General features: G+C 44.6%; 3 protein-coding genes across 5 annotated transcripts in view; 1 reads left to right on the top strand and 2 right to left on the bottom strand.

The window, feature by feature from the left end:
* On the bottom strand, positions 986 to 4,986 carry NHLRC1 (NHL repeat containing E3 ubiquitin protein ligase 1). The gene is made up of 2 exons (XM_021386371.1): positions 4,943 to 4,986; positions 986 to 3,965 (listed from the first exon to the last, which is right to left on the bottom strand). The coding sequence occupies exons 1-2, from the start codon at positions 4,984 to 4,986 to the stop codon at positions 2,681 to 2,683; spliced, it is 1,329 nt and encodes a 442-aa protein (XP_021242046.1). The 3' UTR covers positions 986 to 2,680.
* Positions 5,446 to 14,307, bottom strand: TPMT (thiopurine S-methyltransferase). Its single transcript, XM_021388697.1, has 8 exons — positions 14,189 to 14,307; positions 13,382 to 13,474; positions 12,476 to 12,608; positions 12,003 to 12,055; positions 8,123 to 8,197; positions 7,344 to 7,429; positions 6,371 to 6,415; positions 5,446 to 5,586 (listed from the first exon to the last, which is right to left on the bottom strand). Exons 1-8 carry the CDS (start codon positions 14,305 to 14,307, stop codon positions 5,471 to 5,473), a joined length of 720 nt encoding a protein of 239 aa, XP_021244372.1. The 3' UTR covers positions 5,446 to 5,470.
* Positions 14,393 to 24,413, top strand: part of KDM1B (lysine demethylase 1B) — a 28,019-nt gene continuing 17,998 nt past the window's right edge. Inside the window, exons 1-9 of one of the 3 annotated variants that reach the window (XM_021388688.1) lie at positions 14,393 to 14,534; positions 14,653 to 14,719; positions 16,699 to 16,801; positions 17,600 to 17,724; positions 19,572 to 19,661; positions 20,459 to 20,570; positions 21,337 to 21,453; positions 22,362 to 22,400; positions 23,479 to 23,683. In XM_021388688.1, coding sequence (XP_021244363.1) covers positions 16,712 to 16,801; positions 17,600 to 17,724; positions 19,572 to 19,661; positions 20,459 to 20,570; positions 21,337 to 21,453; positions 22,362 to 22,400; positions 23,479 to 23,683 — 778 coding nt within the window. In that variant the 5' untranslated portion in view covers positions 14,393 to 14,534; positions 14,653 to 14,719; positions 16,699 to 16,711. Of the gene's footprint in view, positions 14,720 to 16,698; positions 16,802 to 17,599; positions 17,725 to 19,571; positions 19,662 to 20,458; positions 20,571 to 21,336; positions 21,454 to 22,361; positions 22,401 to 23,478; positions 23,684 to 24,413 lie in introns of all 3 variants that reach the window. The other 2 variants (XM_021388689.1, XM_021388687.1) reach the window with 2 other exon arrangements.

Raw genomic sequence — 24,413 nt, 5'->3', positions numbered from 1 at the left:
AAATCACACTTTATTAGCCAGTAGCCCCTTGCCATTTTCGCCCCAGGTGACTGCACTGAACTTCATGGTGTTCTCTGGTGGGTACACCACCATTCACTCCACACTATTCTCTCGATGACAGGAACACCTGTATCACATGCTGCTCTCTGGACAATGGGTAAAGCCTCATTCAATGCCATACTCTGCCTCGGAGACGTGCTTTGGCCCCACGCTGTTCACTGGATGCTGGGAATGTCTGGGTCTCAAACTGTTCTCTGGACGCTAGCCCTGCCTGAGCCCCACATTATCAGGATGGTGGGCATGCCTAGGGCCAACACCATTCTCTGAAGATCAGACATACCTGCGCCTCATGGTGCTCTCTGGTGGATCCACTTCCATGGGCTCTTGTCATTCTATAGACACTTCAGTGAGCCAATGTGTCTCTTAGCTGGGTGAGGTTTTTCTTTCTCTGCCTTCTTCACTGAATACAGGATGATAGGAAAGCTCCCAGTCCATAGAATCATGGAACAGCCTGAGTTGGAAGGAACTCAGAAGGATCATCAAGTCGAGCTTCACAAAGGATAACCAAAAAGCTCAACCACCTTTCAGAGACCATTGTCCAAACGCTTCTGGAACTCCGGCAGCTAGGGGCCATGACCACTGCACTAGGGAGCCCATCCCAGTGCCCAACCACCCTGTCCGTGAAGAACCTGAGCCACTGCTGGAGGAAACATCTGTGAAACTGAATCCAGCAGAAATTCACTGTCTGCTTCTTCTTGCATAGCTGCACTTTCACAGAAAGACCCACAGGACTGTGCTCTTTTTTGATATCAGACCCTAGAGGAGATCACGGTTTTGTCAATTGCTAAGCTAAATCACCTGCCAAACATTGGTCTACAGTCAAACTGTTGCATTTGCACACAAGTGAAAGGTCACACCCGGCAGATGAGAGTCCCCCTCGCACCTCCCCGGAGCACCCAAAGAAACAGATGCACAAACCCCCAGCAAGGATCCCTGTAGAATTTTATTTTCTTAAGAACGTGAATGTCTTGGCCTCTTCCTGTTCTCAGGAGAATGGAAATGATTTGGTTCCACAATGGAGGATCCCACTTTCATCTGTTCTTATTCATATTCTGATGGATCCGTCTCCATGGATATTTGACATCCAGTCCACTGTTCAATTAACCTTTACAAATAGCTGTATTTAATATACTTGTTTGCTCTGTTTTTATAAATATTAACATATCTTAATACGTAGTCTGAATGAGAGAGCTTTAATACATTGCTTGATTTTGAGGGCCAAAATTGCTCCACTTTGAAATATTCGGTACATGTTGTTCACACAGCCATTCAAGTAGTTATCAAACAGTAAAGAAGTCAGAGCAAAAGCCAAATGAAAAGTTAACCAATAGAAAGATTACCCATGAATTTGAAATGGCTTTAGTTAATGCGCTCGCTTTCAGTCACTAAATATATATCCATAAAAGTTTTACGCTAGTTTAATCTATTTGTCTCCACCTCACAAGACACATCTATATGTAACTTCCTTTTAGTGCTGAACTGCCTAAGTAATTATTTTAGAAGCACATGAGCTCCTAGAATGCAGAAGTGACTTCTAGTAGGTGTGTTATATCGTTCTAAAAATAATTCAGATATACTTTGATTTCCGTGGTGTAATAAGGCAACAGAACTCACATCCACAGCAAAACTGTTTTCAAGAAAACATAGAGTTCTAAACCTGCTATCTGCTATCAGCAAAATACTTTTTGTAGGCTAGGAAAAGGAAGGCTCACATCCCTTTTTCCATATTACTCCTCTCCAACATTCAAAATTTCAACTGAATTTTGCAGAGTGGTGCAGAAGTACCATATTAATTTCAAGACAGGCAGTATTGGAAATCTCTCAAGAATACCTGCATTAGTAACATGGCCAGTTCAATTCTGTAGATGCAGAAGTACCCGTGGTCTAAACACAAATACTTGGAGATGCTTTTAGGGAAAGTCACCTGTGCCAGTAACCACATATCTCAGTGAAGACATGGATCCATGTGTTATGTGGGAAGTGTTAGTGCTTCAGTAAAGCACTAAAAAGGTGGTAAAAAAATGCATGCAGAGAAGGGCGCACCCAGAAGTGCATTTCCCCAATATGGAGAAGAAAACAAAAAGGCTTTGCACATCTATCCACTTCATATAACTCACTAAATGCTGATAACTCATGTATTTCAATTGATCATGGCTGGATCAATTGGCCTTGAGCTGAAGCTGTCACTTCTCCTATCAGTTCATCGAGTCAGTCTCCTTTGTCATGCAGAAATCCGCTGAAAACAGAACGTGAAGCAAAAGATGCATCGCTTTCTCCCTCAGGTGCAGATCTTGGATGACTCCATTCCAAATGCTGTTGTTATTACTTCACAAAAAGTAGTATGAATGTTTGGTTGTCAAGGTATGGAATAATTCTAAAATTCCAGACTGCTTGGTTGGTTCATTGCTGACTTCGGCCTGCAGCAGCCACGTTGTCTCCTGTGGCTGCGCATGGGATTTGGCGTAGATTTTGTGGGAAGTACAGTACATTGGTCTAAAGGGCGATTCCACCTCATGTAAAGCCCTACTCCTGCCTCCCTACACACCTCTGAACACCAGTACTGCATACACTTTGTAGCCAAAAGCAGCTTGAGCCAGTAGCAGTACACATCTAAGCCCACTCAGGCAGAGCTATAAATTTTTACTGAATGATCGCCGCTGTCTAAAACAACGAGGGAGTTGTTTGCCGTGTAAGTTAGTCCTATGGGATAAGAAAGCCCATGGCTAACTAGAGGGTTGAAGACGGGAAACTCCTCAGGTTTCCCCAGGCATATCACGGCCTGACTACAGACATCGGTCACGACGATGCAACCCTCTTTGTCAAAGGCCACAGCCGTGGTATATATTTTGGAGGGGAAAACGAGGTTCAGCCCAAAGCTATCCATCTGGCCAATGAGATTCATGTCTGCACTGAATATCTTCATGCGGGTGCTGCAGCCGCTTGGTCCTTCAGTCTTCAGGTGCTCTATCACCACAACAGCACCCGAGGCCGGGCAGACGGCCACACCCCTGGGGCTGGTTAACTTGGACCTGACCATCTGGCACTTCTTTAGCTTCCCGCTGCCGAAGTCAGCCGTCAGGCGGTACAGAGCTCCGGCCTCAGCATCTGTCAGCATCACGTCGCCCTCGGTGGTGGCACCCAGGCCCCACGGCAGGCAGAAGCCTTCTCGCACGGCCAAAGTCCCCCTTCCCTCAAAGTCGAAGGCCTTCACCGAGCGGTCCCCGCCGTCGGTGACCACCACGTGCCCATCTGATGTGACCGCCACGCCCAGCGCGTACTTGATGTCGTTGCCCGCGTCCCCCCGCTCCCCGAACCGCTGCAGGCAGGACCCACTCGGCCCGAAGATGTGGATCCTCTTTTTGCCGTCGTGGGCCACCGCCAGGCGCCCCGACCTCCGGCACGCCGCCACCCCCGTGGGGTTCAGCAGCGAACCCCAGCCGCCCAGCGACAGCTGCAGCCGCAGCGGGGCCGCGCCGCCGGCCGCCCTCCCGAGGGCCGAGGGGCTGCGGCCGCCGGGGCCCAGCAGCTCCAGCAGCTGCAGAAGCGGCAGGCAGTCGCTGGTCTCGCCGAGGACGCAGGGCCGCCGGCAGAAGGGGCACTCCAGGCGTCGCCGCTCGGGGCCGCCCAGCGCCTCCACGCAGCCGCGGCACAGGACGTGGCCGCACGGCAGGTTACGCGGCCGCCGCTGCCCGCCGGGGCCGTACCGCTCGAAGCACACCCGGCACTCGAGCAGGCCCAGCTCGGTCTCGTCCGCCGCCTCCGCCATCCTCCCCGCGACCCGGCGGGCCTCGGCGGGCCGGCGGCTGCCCCCTGCGGGCCGGCTGCGGCTGTGCGGCACGGAGCCCGGAGCCAGGGCCCGGCCTTTCCCCGCCTCCCGCCGCCGCAGAGCGGGGCCCGGCTCCGGCCTCCAGCCGCCGAGTCACCGTAACGTTGCTAGTGCTATTCGTGCCTATATCGGGCCAAGGAAGCGGTCGCAATTGCACACAGTTTCCCTTTCTGTTCTGGGAAGCTTTTGAAAATATAATGATAATATTTACACCAATGGCCGACGGCCGCTTTTCCCACTGATGGCTGCACTCAGCTATCACGTGTCCACAAACTCCAGATAAGCCCCAGCAGCTGTCACACATGGAAAAATTCTGGATAGAAAGAGAGGAGGCACTTAAACCGGGGAGCTACAACGCTGCCCAGAAGTGAAAATGTCCCAAATGAGTTGTTCTCAGCTCGCGCTGTCTCACTGGCCACAAGAAGGTAACGTCTCTCTTCTGTTCACCAGTTCTTAAAGCAGCAGTGGCTCTCAGTGGCTACGAGCAATACTGAGAATTGTAATGGGGTCTTCTGGTGGTGCTGCACCCCCAGTACCGTGCTCCAGAGAAGGGCAGTGAAGCTGTGAAGGGTCTGGAGCACAGGCCTTATAAAGAGCGGCTGAGGGAGCTGGGATTGTTCAGTCTGGAGAAGTGGAAGCACAGCAGAGACCTCATCTCTACAACTACCTGAAAGGAGGTTGTAGTGAGGTGGAGGTAGGCCTCTTCTTCTGAGTAACTAGTGATAGGATGAGAGGAAATGGCCTCGAGTCATGGCAGAGGAGGTTCAGATTGGATGTTAGGAAAAAGGCTTTCTTCTCAGAAGAGTGGTCAGGCACTGACAGAGGCTGCCCAGGGAGGTGGCAGAGTCACCATCCCTGGAGGTGTTCAAGAAAAGGGTAGATGTGGCACAGAGGGATGTGGTTTAGTGGGAATGGGTAATGGGTTGATGGTTGGACTAGATGACCTTAGTGGTCTTTTCCAACCTTAACAGTTGTATGATTCTGTGAAATCGTCAGAATGTACAGTCATCAGTCCTAGAGACTCAGAGCTCTTGGACCACAATATTAAAAATTCACATGGCTTTTCCTCTTGTGCTAGTCTTACTGTCAATACACCACATTGTAATCATACAAGTGTAACTGTAACAGGGACAGAGAACAGCAGATTGCGCCAGCTTCCCCCTTCTCTTCCCCAGCTGCCCTTGTTGGCACCACAAAAAGCAGCATTTGAACATCAGCTCCCGTGACTCCGTGCTCACAAGCCTCCCTCCAGAGCTCAGGCCAGGCAGCAGCTGCCGACAGCCACAGAGAAGAGACCTCAGTTACTTATTCTTTAATTTCTGACTGTATGAGCTAATAAATAGAAGGAAAAGGTACACTTTAAAACCACTTATTTATACATGGGCTTTAAGAAAAGCTATGCACATCTGAAGGCAACGAAGTCAGCTGTGAAGTCAGAGCTGACTCTGAAAGCAAAATCATCCAGACAAAGATGTTCCACAGACATTTTTTTGTATGTTGAAGCCTGCTTTAAGAGTGCCCCAAAACATTTAAAACATGAGACAAACATAAAAGAAAGGTACGAAGTATGTTAACTGATTTTAATCAAGCCACAAACTTTATTAGATACAGTACCTCCAGAAAATAATCTAGTCCCCACTGCTTGTGTCTGTCTGAGAGGTCATTGACTTTCTCAATACACTTAATTTCACACTGGCTGCCTGAAAAGGAAGAAAGAACAACAAATCAAAGAATGGAAAGTCACTGAAGAAAGTAAGACATCAGAAAACAAAATCTAATGCACAGATCTCCTCCTGGTCCCTATCTGTGTGACGCAAATGCACTGAGGAAAACTTACCTGTCTCTTCTGCACTGGGATGCAACTGTCCATGCCAATGACTGTGCACGGACACTTCAGAGGTCTCAGAAAGATGTAAATTTAAAAGAAGTACAATATCAAAGGATATCTGGAAGAACATTCAAAACTAAATACCTGCCACAGTTCTGACATTATCTTTTTAATGGAATGGAGCTGTACATTTAGCATTTCTGTAGCATTGCATTTTACTTTTCTTCTTTGTCTACGGAAGTACAGCAGAAACGATAAAACCAACATCCAAATAAATAAAAACCAGGGCAGATGGTGATGAGGTGCAGAGAAAGGTGAAATGGTCAAACAGGACTGAAGCTACAAGGCCACTGCGTGCAATCTGAATCCTGAGAGGGTAAAATGATGCCAGGGAACGAAAGGGACAGTGTCCGCCTCTCAGGTTTTCCTCATTTCTTTTCAAGAGCTGAGAAGCTGCATTAACAGCAAAAGCCTTGTGACAGCAAGGCATTCATTTCCCTTATTGCTTTTCCATGACTCAATCTCTTATCTAAGAAGCAAGCAGATGACTCCATCACTTGCTGCAGAGGTAAAAGCACACAAACCCACATATGTGTTTTGCAAAAAAAAAAAAGAAATGAACAGAAAACCTAAGGGTTAGCTGAAATACTACTTACCAAACAAGCTTTTAACCTCAGGTTCAGGAACATAAAACGGTGGTCCTGGAAAGAAAATGGTGAAGCTAATCAGAGAGGAGACATAGGAAGGAGACAAACATCTGAACTGCAGCACCCACAGCCTCCGTGTGCAGGACCACCCATGGGATCCAGAAAACACCATGGTGGAACCCCAGGTAGCCTGAGGTGCTGCTGCTTTGTTATCTCTGGGTTGCAGCCAGCGCAGCCATGTTGTCAGGAGTTAGAAGGTCACAAACATGCCATGGATACAATCACCGTATCCATTCAGTGCAATATGTGAATTTAGCCAACAGCCCTGTATATTGTAATGGTATAGTTCAAGCTAAAAACAGAATAATGAGAAAGGGAGAGCAATTTATTAAACTATTGTGACTAATGATAACAAGACCTATTCTTCAAAGGATAATTATGCTGAAGAGCTCAAAAGCAAGATATCTCTTTCTTTTGAGAGGCAGTAATTAGCATAACGAAGACTTAAAAAACAACCTAGACATACTGGCACATAATAAAAGGGAGAAATACTTCATGGTTTACAGTTTCACCTCCTCCAGGCACATTCTGACCATGGTAGTGGTAAGGGGAAAGGCACAAGATGTGCAGCACATTGGGCTGCAAGTACTGGGCAAATAAACCAAAGGTCTCGGATGGCTGATGTTCTTAGAAGTGCTTTGAGGTCCCTAGGCCAGACAGGATGTACGATGTTATTCTAAGCATTCACTCTTCCAGTTTCATTTCGTTGTTAGTACATCTTCACTTGTCCTTGGCACATCTGAGTGCTAGAGGGAAAGTGTCAAGCTTCCTCGACACCTAAAATGTTTAACACAGCCATACTGACACAATCAGCTAACAAAGCAACGCTGATAAAAAAGCGATACTAAGTTATCTACCACACCTACCCACAATCTGTATTAATACACGCAAAATCAAAACACGAGCAGTGCGAAGTTCTCACCTTTGTGTTTGTTTGGATCATACAAAACCGTAATGAGGAGATAAGAAGAGTTTTTCTCCATTAGGGAGCTCATCAAGCTGACGTAGCTAAAAGGAGATAGCCATACATTATTATTTTGGAAAAGCACAAACATTTAAGTGTGGCATTCAAAATATTCACCAAATAAGGTAACATGTTCCTGTGCAGAGGCAAGTTGAACTGACCTGCACAGAAACCAAGCAGAAATACATGACGTGAAATTCATGCAACTCATGAAACATCCCAAATAAAGGTTTCTGTATACTCTCCATGAACAATCATTTCTCTTTTTTCCCACATCCATCTCAAAACTAACAGACAAAACACAGCGTTCATCTGCCATAGCACAGAATGCAGTACCAATCTTTTGAAATCTGCGGGGTAGGCTCAAACTAAACTTGGGTTGGCTAAAGGCAAGGATGAAAAAACTAAAAAGGGAAGCAAGGGGAAAACAAACAAGGAGAGGCAAGAGAAGCAGATGGGGTGGAAAGGAAATAATAAAATACAGATGAGACATGCAGCTCTGCTTCTGCTGGGTTGCAGCAAACCACATATTTTCCCACCAAGAGGCAGGGCGGCTTCCTGAAGGAAGCTCACAAATCAAGCGCGCAGAGCTCTGTAGCTGCAGCTCACCATAGAGAAAAACTTGCTTAGGTTACTTTGTTGAATGAGAGAGGATTCAACCACAGGTGGCAGGAGGAACAAAAAGTGGCGTCACTGGATACATTAGGGAAAAGTAACAACCAAGCGAATTCACTAACCGTTGTCTGTCGCATGGATTCACAGCCACCAGAGCTCCTCTGTCCCACACCCCATCAAACTTGCCAACAATTGCACTACAGAAAGATGAGGAAAAAATATACCAACAAGGTTACTTTGTCATTATTCAGGTACTTCTGTGAAGTCACAAATAGTCTCCAGCTATCTGTGCAGACCTGATTTGCTGATACAGCCCAGCATTTTCCAAACTCCAAACAACACAAACAGGGTCTTGGGAAACCCTCTGGTACACTGTCCTGCTGCGACAGCATGAGGTGCTGGAATTGCTCAGCATTTCCTTTTCTCTAGAGGGTGCAGAGACAAGAAGGGGGAGGAAGGTAGTTCAAACACTTTGGGGATTTAAGTCTGAGTTTTTGGCAATCATACTCCAACATGATCCTAGAGGCAGCACTGACATATACTTGGGACACTGATAATTCATGGCCATCTTCTAGAACCCACACACGACTCCAAACGCAAGTTAGAGAAGGCACCTCACTGCGTTAGGGCTATTGAACGTGGCACACTTGGACATTTTAAGCACCTCATTTCCCAGGTACATGCCCAGGACAGTTAGCTACAGTTTGCAACTTGTTTAATCTTAGAAAAGCTGAGGTAAGCCGACGCTTGCATCAGTCTAATGCTGCCACAGATGTTATTTGCTTCTGGACGTGCTGGCAGATGGCTTCAAGGACTACCCAAAGCCTGCACGTAGCCAAGGTGATGGGAAAATGCCTTCGCTAACAGGTGGTAAGAGCAGTAGAATATGTTTGGGGGTATGAAGAGCCTTGTTTCTGGTAGTTATTAAAACAGGAAATTAAAGAGTAATAAACTGCATTATTTTAGAGGAAGTCTGAAATACATTTACTTAAAGTGAAAAAATAAATAGAATTTGGCAGTACCTTTTTGTGCACTGGGAGAGTGCCTGAGTCCCATTGCATCATCTCTTTCTTCACTTCTCCCTGCCCTGCTGCTCATTTCGTTGCAACAGCATTGCTGAGTTTCTGGCACCTAACCTAGAAGCTCCTGTACTTCCTGCTCTACTGCGATGAGACATGATAACACTGTAAATTCTCCACTTCTTTCAAACCTTGCCAAGACTAAGCCTCTAATTTAAATAATCAGTCTTTTATGAGAAAGGAGAGTTTTAAAGAGACAGTTAAGTATACAACAGGGATGAGGGGGGCAGGTGACAAGCTCAATCATCTGAGGCCTGGAGGCTGTTCTCTGCAGAAACAAGCCTGCTGTGTGACTTCAGGAAAAACCCTGCAGTTTTTTGCACCTGATTTTTCTTTCCAGCTTGAATCTGCTCTAACTGTAACGGTGGCGGTGGCTCCACGCAGGCATTTCAGGTGCTTTGCTCCCCACCGTTTCATCAGGGACTACAGGCACAGCGGGCTGCGGGCAGCCTCGTGCTGCGACCTTTCCTTTCCTTGCATCTGGTCTCCTGCTTGCCTGGACCTCAGGGCCTGCTGAACCGTCTGAGTGCTCCCTGCCTCCCTGTGCATCCAGCTTTCTTCTGAGGAGAAACAAGCCATGAGGAGAAGGACGAAAAGGCGCACAGCTGACTTTAATCCTAACTGGATGTTAAGAACATGTATCAGTGCCCAACCTTCAGCCTTACATTGCCTCCTGCTGTGGGTTTATACACTACGCAGCACGGGAGATGGCACTCTAGTTACTACTACGATTAATAAAAATCAATAAAAACTAACATCTAACACAGGAATTCACATACCCACAGAAATCCTGCTTCATCTAGGCAATTAAGTTATGAATTGCTCTCTCTGCGCAAGTTTAGTAGTTTCAATTGAAGCAAGTTTTGTTTATTTATTTAAAGCCTGGCAGCCATAAGTGAATTAGGACACACGATGATTGTGCAATATAACTGTTCAACACACTTCCCAGAATTCCCACCAAAAGCAGTAATTGCTGTCACTCTTTAACTATCAGGAGGCTTTGAAATGCTTCATTCTGACAAAGGTCACCAGCACACCTGAGATTTCCTCTAATGATTGTTAGGCATGGAGATCAAAAGGATTTGTTAGCAGGTCAGACTCAGCAAGAGAGAAATAAGTTTAATTTCTGTAATTATTGGCTAATTAACCATGTTGTCTGTACATAGCAACTAGAGCTGCATGTGCATTTTGTAGACCCAGATACCTGCTGACTGCTGTAGGGAATGAGGCCCATACTCTCACTATAGCAGCACTCAGCACAGAACCGCCTGTCCAGGAAGTGTATCTGCTGATTTATTTTGTGAGTGACAAACCTACGCACTGGGCCCACTAACGTGAACTGAAATTTTCACTAGTTACCTATTTTTGGTTAATTTCACGGTATTATTCCACTACATTGTGATGGAAGGTATGGGTCTCACCATGCTGCTTGCTACCAATCTTAGAACTGGATTTTTCAAAAATTGCAGATGAGAAGCTCAAGCAGTCCCTGGGTAACCTGTCAGCTCATGGCTAGGGGGGCTTGTAGGAATCAGCACAGCAAGTAGCTCCATCACAGAGGAAAGGCTGGGAGGAAACCAGGCAGTATCTACAAAGTCACTTTTGTACACAGCCCATCTGTTCCAAGGCATTCATTTTTGCAAGACTGGTTATATACACATCATTCAAAGCAAACGGAGTCAGCTACAACAGCAGAAGTCTTAGCAACAGTCTATTGTAAAGGTTAAGCCTTGACCTCCTCCTTATTGAACTGACAGGGAACAGGTTGTTACTGGCAGTTATTTCTATGAAAAGCAAACACGCACAAAACCTCACTGAAACCTTATAACTGAGGGTAAATTGTGTCAGAGTAAGAAATGCAGGAGGAGGCAACTGTAATGCAGGACCTTCAGCTGGGCACCTTTATCTTCCTATGAGACACTGCAAAACCATAAACAACCCTTTTTTGCACAGTCTCCGGATATCCGAAGCACTGGTGCAGGCCTGAGGACATTTCAGGACAGATTTACTTCTGTGGTGAGCACCACCAGGAGGCTTCTGGGGACGAATAAACAATCAAGACATACTACTGCCCAAGGCAGAACCTCCAGTGCTAGAGGCTGAGAGAGTCCCTGCACAGCTCTGTGGCCTGCAAAATCCCCCACCCACTGACACCTGAGCAGAAAGCCAGGTGCAAAGCCACCACCAGATCTGAGAAGTGACTCCAGAGGATGGATGTAGGGAACAATGGGCCATGGCATTTTTCAGGATTCAGTAGTGTGGGTGGTGCTAAAGTATTCTGCATTTTCCATTGTGTCTTTTAACTAATAAGGAACAAATAAGAAATAAGGATATTATAGCAGTAAGAGCAAGTTTAGAGTAAGTTGAGCCATGTTTGTAAACAGTCATTATTGTATAGAGTCATTGTTGGACAATATGTCATGTAGTAACATAAACTGGGAGCGATGCAAAATACTTTAAGCCCATTTTTAAAAGTATGTTAAATAAAGCATGGGGCACACAATCAATGGGTACAGTTTACCTGCAAATATGTTAATCACATAGTTTTGGGGGAAAAACATATTCAGTATTTAGTTAAAAAAAGAACTATTTAAGACAACATCTCTGTAATATTCTTTTCACTTTGTTAGATATTGACTATTCACATTTCTTACACGAGTTAAAAAAAGAGTTTTCTTTAGAGGATCCGGTCCAAATGGCTGGATCAAATAAAATGATTGGACAGTATTAATCATAGAATCACAGAATATCCCAAGTTGGAAGGGACCTAAAAGGATCATCAAATCCAACTCCCAGCCTCACAAAGCACCATCGAAAATACAAACATTGTGTATGAGAGCGTTGTCCAAACACTCCTTGAACTCCAGCAATTTTGGGCCAGGTTTGGTTATAGAAAATTGTAGAACACTCTGTGCATTCCTACCTGGACAAATCATAAATACTGCAGCAGTACAGACAAATGTTTCCAGAGATACTCTAAAATAAAAAGCAAGGGAAAAAATACTCATCAGAAACTACATCTTTAAATATACACTTAGGTGTAATGAAGGAAACTTGTGAGAAATCTTTTATACTTATCTACTTATTTAACTAAGGCACTCTCTTGATCCTTGCCATAGAGGTTCTGGCCTGTCAAGGCTTGCAACTGCTCAATTTTAAAATATGCTACCTTGTCAACTTTATATTTAAGCCTTTCAAAGTTATGTGAAAAGCCTAAATAACATGCTGAAAAGAAGAACTGCTCAGCCCAGTGTTTCCTTCCAAACCTTAAAAGGAGAAGTGAATGACTACTGGCAAGGCAGAGGCACAAAGCAGAAGGACTTGTTTGCTTCGTTGTGCCTGCACTGCGCTGCATGACTGAACGCACCAGGCTGCGTGGCAGCGCAGGAGACATACCTGCAACTTTTTGGCTCCTGAGATCCCTGGGACTGGTTCTTCACAATAAGGCAGACTCTGATCTGTGAAGAACTCCCTTAGCGCTTGCTCGCTGACGTCCACGCCGACAACGCTGTGTCCCATGTCCGCCAGCCTGTGCACAGCAGAGGTCCCAAGCTTGCGTGAGCATCTCAACACATGAACATCTCCCACACATCATCTGTTCATTAGAGAAACGCTCCCTGCATTCCGGCTTCAGGATGGACTGGTGCAACTCACCTCGACTTTCTGCACTTCTCACATTTTATTGAACACTACCCCCACGCAACCTGAGCTTAAATTAGCACCACTCAGCATATAGCCGATGAGGGCTTGCAGGCTTTTTTGGATCCAGTTGGTTATTCCTCTATTCCTATGAACTTGGTGAAAGCGAGGACAGAGAGCCTATTGCTGTTTGCACAAAGATGTTTTGTCACAGGAGCCAATGCAGCTAGGCTGTCCTGTGGCCCAGCAGTTTGGCTGATGGGGCAGAACCTGCAGGCTGCCCAGTAAGCAGTCGTTGTGACAGAGTGTGGTAACCCAGGCTATCAGGATTCCCTGGGGATGTGGGGGTTGGTTTGTGTTCCTTCCCACCAGCAAGCACATGGACTTTTGCAGTCCAAATTATTTGTTATAATCCAGGAAAAAAAAAAAAAAAAAAAAAAAAAAAAGAAGTGGAAGGAAAATTTAAAAAATGTTTTTTTTTTTTAAAAAAAAGTTATATTTAGCCCAAATCACTTAAATTCCCAGCAAACGAACCAGACCAGCTCCTCCCTTCAGCCTTCCTCCAGCAGCATGTTTCCACCAGCCATTACAGGGCTGGGAATTTCCCTTCTTCCTCCCCACACCAGTAAGGGTTTTCCTGTCTCAATCCCTGCCATTCCGTACCACTTCATGTCGACTGCTTTACCACAAAGCGGGAAAAATATTCTCATCCCACTCCTGCCATCCACCAGAAGGTCCAGGTGCTTCTGTAGGAGCCTGCAGGGGAACAGAGGCATTTCACTCAGCACTGGGAGGGAGCGTGGGTGCCGGCACAGAGCGAGCCAGGCGCTGCACAGCACGCCAGGCAGTGCCCAAACCCTCTGATGCAAAACATATTTGTAGTCAGAAATACCATTAGAAATAAAAATAAGTGAATTCACCTTCTGTTTTCTTAGAAAATAACCTCCATTTCTGCTAGCGAGGGACACCTTTCTGCTCATCTCTTCAGGTAACAAAGCAACGACCCCCCTTTTTAGAGGGCCACAACAAATAGAGCAATGGTTAAACTGCCATACCACTTGTCGATACGTGCCTTTAAGGCAGCTCCCACTGGCTGATGACTGGGTTTGCTCCCCAGGCCCTGTCCCCCAGCACAGTCGCTGCCCCGGGGCCCTGCGCAGCGCTCAGGCCCAGCTCCACACCTCACACGCAGCAGCGTGGAGTTGTCGCTTCTGCAGGCGTGAGGCTTCAGTCAAGTCATCAAAAGTTTATCGCTTAGAGCACGATTTAAGGAGTAAAGGCTCCAAACGCAGTGCGAATTGAACGTTCTCTGCCGTTTGTAAACAAGCGTAGGTGACAAGAATGATTTCAGTTTCAGGCCGCGCCTGTACCGACAGCTTTTCCTGTCGTAAGCGCCGCATTCTTTACTAAGAGCTGCTCATCCCGCCCCCAGCACGCACGCTGCCCGGGCCGAAGAGCGAAGCGACCTACGGATGCCCGTGCTCCTTGTGGAAGGCGGTGGCACCCGTGCTCCACTTCCGCAGCCACTCCTCCACGGACAGCGCCCGCTCCCGCTGCGCCTCGCTCCCGCAGTCCCCCGGAGCCTCCATGGCCGCGCCGACGGCCCCGCAGCGCGGCCGGTCCGGGGCCCGCTCCCGGCGGCGGCACCTGCGCGGCGGCGGGGCCCGGCGGGGCCGGACCGGGGCGGCGCCTCCCTCGCTACGCACCGCGGAGAGCGGAAGCGGCGGCGGCGGGAGGCGGGCTGAGGGCGCTCGGAGCCGGTAGGAGGAGAAGGAGGAGGTGGAGGAGGAGGATGGCGCTGGGGATGGCCGCGGCGGTGAGTGAGCCCCGGTGCCCGTCGGCCCCCGCCCCGGCGGCGGGGCAGGTGCAGGCCTCCCCCGAGCTCACCGCCGCGCCCCCCGCTCCATCCTTCCCCCCTTCTCTCCCCGCTGCAGCTCTAGCAGGAGGCGGCGCGGGCACGCGTGGATGCGCTCTCCGGCCCCCGGGCGAGCCGGCCCCGAGGTGAGCGCCCCGGGGACGCTGTCAGGGCCGCGGGAGCTCCGGGGCGGCTGCTGTCAGCGCGCTGCAGCTGTGCCCGGCCGCGGCTCACCGGCTGCTCTCGCTTCCTGGGTGTGGGCTGTGTGTGTGTGTGTGTGTGTGTGTGTTTTCTATTTTTTTCTTTCTTTTTTATTTTTTTATTTTTTTCCCCCCAATGCAAACTTGCTGTCAACTCTCCCCACACAGGCCGGGCGTTGCGGGGGTGAAGTGGTACGGAATGTGGCACAGTGTAGAGATGTGCGTCCCTCTCCCCTTTAAAGGGTCTCTTTCCTCAGGCGCTGCGATGATAGGGTGCGCAGAGTCGCATAAAGCTTAGCAAAGTAGGCAATGTCCGCTGTTCTCGAAAAAGCTGTGGGTGTGGGAGGTGTTGGGCTTTTGGAAGGGGAAGTGGGGGCAAAGTGGTGTACAACTGGAAACGATGGCCTTAATGCAGTTATATCTATGAACCCATCTCTACTCCACCTTCTGCCTCGTCCCCTTCCAGCAGCTTTTATGACAAAAACACATCCGTGCTTCTCAATGTCTGCCCTCTGCCCATTAAGGCGGGAGGCCCCTCTGAACCACCACCATTTCCCCCAATCTTCTCAGTGGACGGTGACTGCTTTCTTCATTTCCACCCCAAACCCCACGTACATGGGGATGCAACTGTACTCCTCTCTGCCTACAAGATAGGCTGCGACCACCTGCAGCCCCCACCTATGCCAAGATAACATTCATGATTCAGTGCTGTAGTCTGTTTCCCTTACGTGCAGTGGAATGCATTTAGATTTAATTCTTCCTCCAGGCTATCTGTATTTGTATATTATTCCCTGCAAAAAAGAACGCCTTTGATAATAACATTTTACATATGCTCTCCCGTTTCTGCAGCGTACTTTCTCATACTCCGGGCTTTCCAGATTACATGATGAACTGCAGCCTTCTTCCTGTTCCCACCGATGTAGTTAAATACAAGTATGGATCTATCTTGTGGTGTAGAATATTTTCTCCAGAAGCAGTTTAGTAAATAAGTTTGTGATCTTCCGGTTACCTAACATCACAATGCAGCTGCTGTTGCTTAGATCTTAAATTCTGATGCACATTCACAGGAGGGTGTGTGAGTCACAGAATCACCAAGGTTGGAAAAGACCTCCAAAATCATTCAGTCCAGTCGTCCACCTACCACCAATATTTCCCCACTAAACCACGTCCCTCAGTACAGCATCTAAACGTTCCTTTAACACCTCCAGGGTCGGTGACTCAGCCACTTCCCTGGGCAGCCCGTTCCAGGGCCTGACCTCTCTTTCTCCAACCTGAATCTCCTCTGGTGCAACTTGAGGCCGTTACCTCTCATCCTGTCACTAGTTATGTAGAAGAGGCTGACCCCCAGTTCACCACAACCTCCCTTCAGGTAGTTGTAGAGTGATAAGGTCTCCCTGGAGCCTCCTCCAGGCTGAACAATTCCAGTTTTGGAGCTGGTGTTTCACTTGGTGGTGACCGTCTCTTTGCTGCTCAGAAAAGTGCTGTACCATGCAGATCTCTTGCTACCAATAAATCAGTTGTCAGTAAGAAGAGCACTGTGAAGGCTGGGATTTCAGAGCTTGCGTTGTGAACTGAAGTCTACTCACTTTGCTGACCCTAATTCCAGTCCAGATCATCATGTAAGGCAAATCAGATTACTGAAATCCAGGGTATGCTGATCTGGAACAGTCTGTCAAGATGTACGCAAGGATCTAATCTTAACTCTGAATTTAGTTTAAAAATAAGATTGTTGTTCATTTCCCCATAATGCCACCTTCTCATTTCCATCCTGAATTAATAGCTAGGCTGAACAGATTCCCGTCCAGGTTACTCTGACAGAAGAAGCAGCACGAGTGTGGCTGTGCTGTTCAGGTGATTGGATAGCTCTGCAAATTCAATCAATTATTATATTTTTCTTAAGTGCTCCCTACTTTTTTTCTTTGCAGGTCTAATAATACAATGTCAACTGGAAGGGTACGAACAAAGAAAAAGGCATGTTCTTCAGACCAGTCTCCAGACAGCCTTCCTCTGAGGAGTTCTGGAAGACAGGTATTTATAACAATTTGACACGCTTGTAATTTATTTTTTTTCTGTTAACGTTTATAAAGAAAGAGGGTTCCACTGTGGATACTTTAGGAATAGAGCGTTTTTGCAGGAAGAGAGGCAATCAGTTAATTCTGTGAAGAAGTAGGCAAAGCTTTATCAACAGTACTGGAAGAGACAAATGCTCAGCATAGCTTGAAAATGCTGGGTGTGTTAGAAATACAACCAGAGCTTTCTCTGTGCAGCCAAACTAGGCTGCCCAAGACCCAAATCAATGTGATACACAGCATCTCTGAGGCCCATAAGAGGCATTTGGTATACAGTTTTGTATCTGGAGTCCAAAAAAATTCCCCCAAACCAGCCCTAGCATTTTGTTTGAGATGCAGATAAGATCACTGCTAATTAATATCAGTAAGTATGCGAAGGAGAGATTTTCTGAAGGCGAAATAGAACGAACGCCTGAGGCTTGACTCATTAGCATGTGATGGAGCTTAAAATATTATTTAAACCGGAGGCTTGGCTTATAATTTCTTCAATGGTATCAGTTAAGCTAAGGCAAGACATTTTTAGCTTTAGATGATATTTCCATCCTTACTGTTCTGTTTTTTTTTTTCTGGGGGGGAGATAGAAAAAATGACCTAATTTGACAGCTGTTCCATGCTGCAGCTATTTCACAGTGGATTCAGAAAGTTTAGTTTGTGTCCTTTTAACCATTCAATGCCATGCCACAAGCATGTCTGAATGCCTCTGTGTGGAAAACACATCTGTGTCGTTTCTGGTCAGATTTCAGCTATTCTTTATTAGGTGAAGAAGAAAGCAGCCGAGGCAACAGATGATGATGATGATGCATCAGAAAAGAAATATAGGAAATGTGAAAAAGCTGGATGCACTGCAACGTGTCCCGTTTGCTTCGCCAGCGCAGCCGAAAGGTTTGTTTGTTTTTATTTGCATTTTTTCATGGACTCTTTTAGGCTTGCCATTGACGTTTGAAACTCGAACTAGATTTTGAAAAATCCCTTCCTTTCCAAATGTAGAGGGCGAACTGAAGGGCGCTAATACCAGTCTTAAGATGCCAGAAAAGTGTCACAGGTTGTTCGTTTTGTGGATAAGTTTCTTCTGCGCAAGTTGCTAATTCTTATGCAGTGCACCTTCAGCTTAGTATAAGCCTATTGATGTTATTAATGGTGTCCTCTGGAACACGCCTTGTTTCTGTGAAACCAAGAGCATATGAGTGTAACCTGAGGAAACTAAACTTGCTTTCAAGATGGAAAATGAAACCGCCATTTGCTGCAGAAATTCTCGATCACTTTGTTGTTGGAATGTTTTGCAGTCTGAGGTGAGGTTCTGAGCTTGACATTTTTGGACTTGGGAGACAATCATACTTCTTTGAACTCTTTGCTCTCAAGTTGTTTATGACTTTCAGTGTGTGCTAATGCCAGCCCTTTTGCGTTCTGACCCTGGAGATGCATCTTGTCAGCACTGTGTGTTCAGTACCTATAATAAGAAACGTATCAGACCTCATTATGCAGTAGGCAGACTGTAATTATATGGCATTGTTCCCTCTCATTAATTGGGCAAACTTTCCTCATTTTATTTATTCTCCAACGATGTAAAATACTCCAGTGCCTCATTTACTTACCTATGAGAATTCTTCCTTGGTAGCTGAAGTTAACTGTTGTCACAGGAAAGCCAAGTGTTTCAGCAGTTGTGTAAGAGACTTTTAGGGGAAAGGAGTACCTGAGACATCAGTTTTAGTGATGTTATATATATATTTTTTGACACAACAGATGTTGCATAATCTGTAAAAAAAATATTATTTTAATGTTGTGATATATGTATATCTGTATATAAAATATATAATCTATTTCCACTAGAATACATACTTTCAACATGATTTATTTGAGATGAGATCATTTCACTTCCGTCTATTTCAGTTAGTACTTTAGGTCGCTGCTTTTTACCTTGTACATTTATCTTGAGTCATTTCATTGAGTTTAATGAGAGTTTTCTAAGCGAAGAATGATTGCTTTGCCTAATGAATATAATCTTTGCTAATGGACATTTATTTCTGAGAGTAATAAGGAATGAATGTCCAGAATGTGTACGGGTTTCCTTAAGGTTTTCCCTCTCTGGGATAAAACTGCAGCCACCTTGCTCATGTGACAAAATAGGCAACATCTGTTTTGTGTTCAGCTTTGCATATATAGTTGTGTCAGCTGTTCTGGGACTAGATGTTGTAATGATTTGTGAATCTATTGATCACTTATACAAGAAAAATACTCATCAAGACAACTATCTCCCACTCCTGCACCAATACCAGAACAGAATGAGAAAAGGTAAAGAAATGATAAGTTCCTACAGAGAGTGACTTTGCCTTACACATCTGGAAAATGCTTTGTGTGTCACAATATGTACTGTAAAAACAATTCTATTTTATGTTCAGGAAACGTCTACTTAAAGGGTACTAAGCAAGGCTCAGTGGACCATTGTTGGAGAGAGGTTGCTGGAAGCCAGACCAACTATAAAATTGCTTATTGTGTACGCTTTGCCTCCTTTGCATCTGGTGTTGCTTCGTTTGGGAAGTGTCTGAAACAATTGAAATGATCTTCTCATTATTGTTATTTGAATAACTGAAGTGCCTCGTGCAAGTCAGCCTTCATGAATGTAACAATGTCCTGGCTTGTCCTGACTATTTGGTTCACGTTCTAGAATGTGCTATTGTCAACAGGGTTTTTGAAATGTGCCATAAAGCTATTTCTATGTTTCTGCATTTCAGATGTGCTAAAAATGGGTATACGTCTAGATGGTATCATCTTTCCTGTGGGGAGCACTTCTGCAATGAATGTTTTGACCACTACTACCGAAGGTAGATTTGCCAATTAAGATTGTGCCTTTTCAGTGCTTATTAAAAATTTGACAGATGATACGAATGAAGAGATCTCATATACATGTGTATAATACGAAGGTTCGTCCTCTGTGCTTGCTTTATTTGAAGTGATGCTTAGACACTGGTGTTAAAACTGCACCTCTTGTATGGAATAATCATCAACATAAATGTGTAGCGTGAGCAAAACCAGTTACTTTACCTAGGCTGTTCTATAGGTACAGTTATTCTATAGATTTCCTCTCTTTTAAAACAAGAGCAGAGAATTTTAAAAGATGTGAGTAGATTTAAGTAATTTTAAGTACATCTATTTTCCCTTAGATAGTAGATTCACTTTATAATGTGAGCTCAGGAGAGAGAACTTGGCTCAGAGTAAGACCAAAGCCAGCAAGCAGGTTTTGCTTTCATTTCAGTGACTGTGAAGACTCAGGTCAGGGTCAGGGAGTGCTCTGGGTTGCAGGCTCCTTTCTGTTTTTGTGGTAATTGAGTCCATCTCTACTAAGATTTTTGGGTGCTTATGAACTCAGCAGCACCTGTAACTCAGTCCCCATCTTAACTGCTGGGTTAATTTCTCATTACCAAGCGGATATAGTGGCCAGGATTCTCTTTATTGCTATCGTAAGAACCACGACTTGCTTCATTTTTAATAGGAAAAATGTAGGACTCTCTTCAGCCTTATTTCTCTGTCCTTACATAAAATGTTTAATTTTAGAGTAACCACTGTTGCTTAAAATGAACTAGATCATTCAGTTGCTTTTTTTTTTTCTCTTTCTTTTTAGCCATAAAGATGGTTATGAGAAATATACTGCCTGGAAACGGATTTGGACAAGTAATGGGAAAAGTGAGCCCAGCCCCAAAGCCTTCATGGCTGATCAGCAGCTTCCTTATTGGGTAAGGCGGACAGTGATCTGTGGAATATGGTGTATTTCAATGTGATGTTAATTTGTGAAGGTATGAAGTTTTGAACTGATGTTTAAATTAGCTCCCCTGCCCTGTCTTTTCCATCTTCTCCTTTCTTGATCTGAAAAGCTTTCTGATATTGCATGATCAGGCAGCAGGTCAGCTGTGTAGAGAAAAGCTCAAGATAATAATTTTGATCAGCTTCTCCACTGTTGGACACCTTCCCCAAATCTCACAGAGAACAACTTTCTTTTGCTTTTTGTTGAAGTAGCTGCTAAGATGTATAATGTTCAGATAGAGTAAGACTTAGTGGGGAAAATGGGGCATACCAGATATAGCAAACTGTGAGTGTAAAAGACTTGCAAAACACTGATTTTTGTATTTCCGTGGTAAAGGGAGTAGAAGAGAAAGAAAGATGGGAAGGGGATAAAGTTTTAAAAATATATATTATTATTACTATTATTGAAGTAGTGTATGATGTATTTTTTGCAGCAATGCTTGCAAAAGCCACTGAAGAAGTAACTGGGTGCTGAATCAATTTTGGATTAGGTTCTGTGGGAAATTCAGTCCTTTAGGAAATCAGCGCAAGACTAACGTATGCAAAATGTCTTACACCTGAGCATTACATGAGAATGAATTTAACAACTGTATTTAAAAATTTCTTCACATCTACCTTCTTTCAGTTGGTTACCTAGGCTTCATTAACCTTATCTATAATCAGTAACAAGTAAAAACATGTTTGTTTTTTGACTTGTAGGTGCAGTGTACAAAGCCAGAGTGTGGTAAATGGCGTCAGCTGACAAAGGAAATCCAGCTGACACCACAAATAGCAAAAACGTACAGATGTGGTATGAAACTAAACAATTCCACCAAGGTAACACAGAAGACTTTTGCTCATATGGAAACTAATAACAAGTAGATTTTTCTTGTTTGCAGACATTCTTTACTTCTTTGCTGCTTAATGTTTCTAATTTAAAAACAGTTGCCTGATGGCCTGCAGAGCTGCATGGTTGAAGGCCTACAAGCTGTTTGGCCTTTTCTGTATCCTGAGTAAAAATATCAAGAGAGAAGATTTTGAAATACTTTCTGTCTGTAGTCTATTATAAGATCATTCATTCTGAAGCTACGAAAAGATTATCAGAATATACAAAATAGACATGCACCACAGTGTTTCTTTTAGTTTTGTCAAGTCATACTCATTGAAGAAAATGGTTGAAAAGTTCAGAGAGCTTTTGGTAACTTCCAGCAAGTTTTATCATGGGAAATTTTCAGGTTTGGCATGAAGATAACTCTTGAAACTTAAAAAGAGTTCCCATAATGCCACAGAATCTTTTTAGTAAAAAAAATAACATTTCATCGTGGAACTTTGTGATACTGTTGAAATAAATTAAGGAATTTTGGTTTTATAGTCTAGACTGGAAGAGTCTCTGAAAAATGTAGAATCTTCCCATATATTTTTTTTCTCTTCTTCCAATTTCTTTATTGTTCCACTCCATTTCATGGAATAAGACACATATTTTAATGTCTGATCAAGAGGGACTATTTAATTCAACAAATGAGAAACATTTTCTGGGATATTCTGGGTTTTTGGTGTGTCGTGTTTTTAACTATACATTTCTCTATTATTTACTCTTACTCACACAAACATCTGTGCTACAGAAAGCTAACATGAATGCATTATTTGGTTTCAGGAACTATGCCATAGCCAAATTACTTTGTTTTATATTTAATTTTTGTTGTACAGCATGAGAACAGCTCTGATTCAATTGACTTTTCTTTCAGACGGAGGGCTCAGACCAATGTTCCATGCCTGAGGACTTGGTGAGTAGCAGTTGTTCGTCCTCATTTGTTCAGAATACAAAAACAACCCCAAAGCATGGCATACGTCTTTCCTTTTCTTGGTCTTTTGGCCAATTGTAGCAGTATTTATGCATTTTTCTTAGGACTCGATTTGCAACAGAGCCTAGGACCTTCTACTTTCCCATCTTTTTTCCTCTCTTCCCTGACTATATGAGTTAGATTTCAGGTGGTTCTTGGTGTCTTTGAGTTGTAGCCAGTGATACAAGGTTCACTCCTAATTCTCATTTTTGATCAGGTGAAACAGCATTCAGTTGCCAGTTTTCAAATAAAAATCCCCATCCCCAAATTTCCCTCTCTTCCAGGTGGTTTCCATCTTCAGTCAAGCTTGTCTCCTCTTTTTGAAAAGTGCATAGGAACGCCAAAACATGTTTTCTCTCTCCTCTACCTCCTAATATGAAAGATACTTGATGCACGTTGGTGTTGCAATGGTTTTATGATCATGTAATCTCACATTTCAGATTGAGTATGATATGATAAGCCAGTGTTGGCAAGTGTACCTGAGTGTGCACTCTGTCCCAGGAAACACGTTCATAATTATTGTTGACTGTTGTGGAAGCTTGGTCGTTTTGTTCCCTTAATGCATGTTTGCTTTGTAAAACAAGGCTGAATGAGTAGCAATTTTAGGGTTTTAGAAGGTCTTTGATGGGGATAGCAGAATTTATATTAAACCAATCAGTTAGTTTAGACTTCTAAGTTCAAATTTCTGGTTGCATGAGCAACTGTAAATGTTTTATCAAGGGCCTGGTAAGGCATAGGTGTATTGTCGTGGCATGTCTCATCTGTTTGTTTTCCACGTGGGTGTGGACTTCATGAAGTTTCAGCTCAGTTTCTGAGGTTAATATTACTAGTTTTCTGTGTCAGGCTGAGGACGGGGAAAGAGGGAGAGAAAATGTCTTTATGACTTGCAAATCTGAGACTGGTACATCTTGCGCTTTTTGGTGTCAGTTTTGGAGGGAGGGGGGAATTGGTTCATTTCACGTTTTCGAAGTACTGACGTGTTCTCTTCTCCCCTCTTTCCTTCACTTCTCCGCTTGGCCAGAGAGTGGCTGAAGTTTCAGACCATTGGTGGTACTCCATGCTCATACTCCCTCCTTTGCTGAAAGACAGTGTGGCAGCTCCCTTTCTAGCTGCATATTATCCAGACTGCGTGGGCATGAGTCCATCCTGTACCAGCACTAATCGTTTACCTGGTGAATCCAACCTTGTGAAGTTAGAGCACTTAAAGAGCGTGCCTAATTTGACTGGTAAGGGCCATCCGCAGGGCTCTGTTCCTTAAATAGGTGTGATGACTGTTGTCTTATAACTGAGTTTATAAGGCACACAATGCTCCTGACTCAGAAACACCAGTTCCGTTCTCAGCACTAAGACACACTCTCTGTGTGACTGCCTCTCTACTTCTTTGTCATAATTTACTCATTTGTAAGATAAAGGTTATGCATTTCTTTAAGGTGTAAGCACAGACCTCATAGGCTTTTTGATTACTACCTGCCATTTGGTAACAGAAATGGGAAGTTAACGTGCCGGTACTTAGAGATCATTTGTTTTCTTAAGGAAATTAAGGTTGATAATAACAACATTTAATTCTGCTAGTTTTGTTATTGGGGAGCTCTGGGGCTTTGCAGAAAAGGATTAGATTTCTTAAGGCACATGGATTTTGTTTAGGTTAGTTTTCTGCTAATGTTAGCTCTGAGACTGACAGTCTGGGAGTGAGATCTGCAAAACAGGTCCAGTATGGAAGGAGGTAATTCAGGATTCCCATACTCATCCTTACTGATATACCTCAGTACTAGCTCAGAGGGAGTACTTCAAGGGAAGTTCAGCTTTTGTGTTATCCTAGCAGGCTTTATTCTCCTTAGGTGCTGAAAATAAATCTGCTCATCTATTCAGCAGGTGTTTACCTGCTTTATAAACAGGAAAACAACTTCATTATACAGAGCTTCTAATGATGCATGTGGACGATGATTGCTTTTAGTC

The sequence above is a fragment of the Numida meleagris genome, chromosome 2 (genome assembly GCF_002078875.1).
Source record: "Numida meleagris isolate 19003 breed g44 Domestic line chromosome 2, NumMel1.0, whole genome shotgun sequence".
NCBI lineage: Eukaryota > Metazoa > Chordata > Aves > Galliformes > Numididae > Numida > Numida meleagris.
The sequence above is the reverse complement of the archived record's forward strand: the minus strand, read 5'-3'. Positions and strand labels throughout refer to the sequence as shown.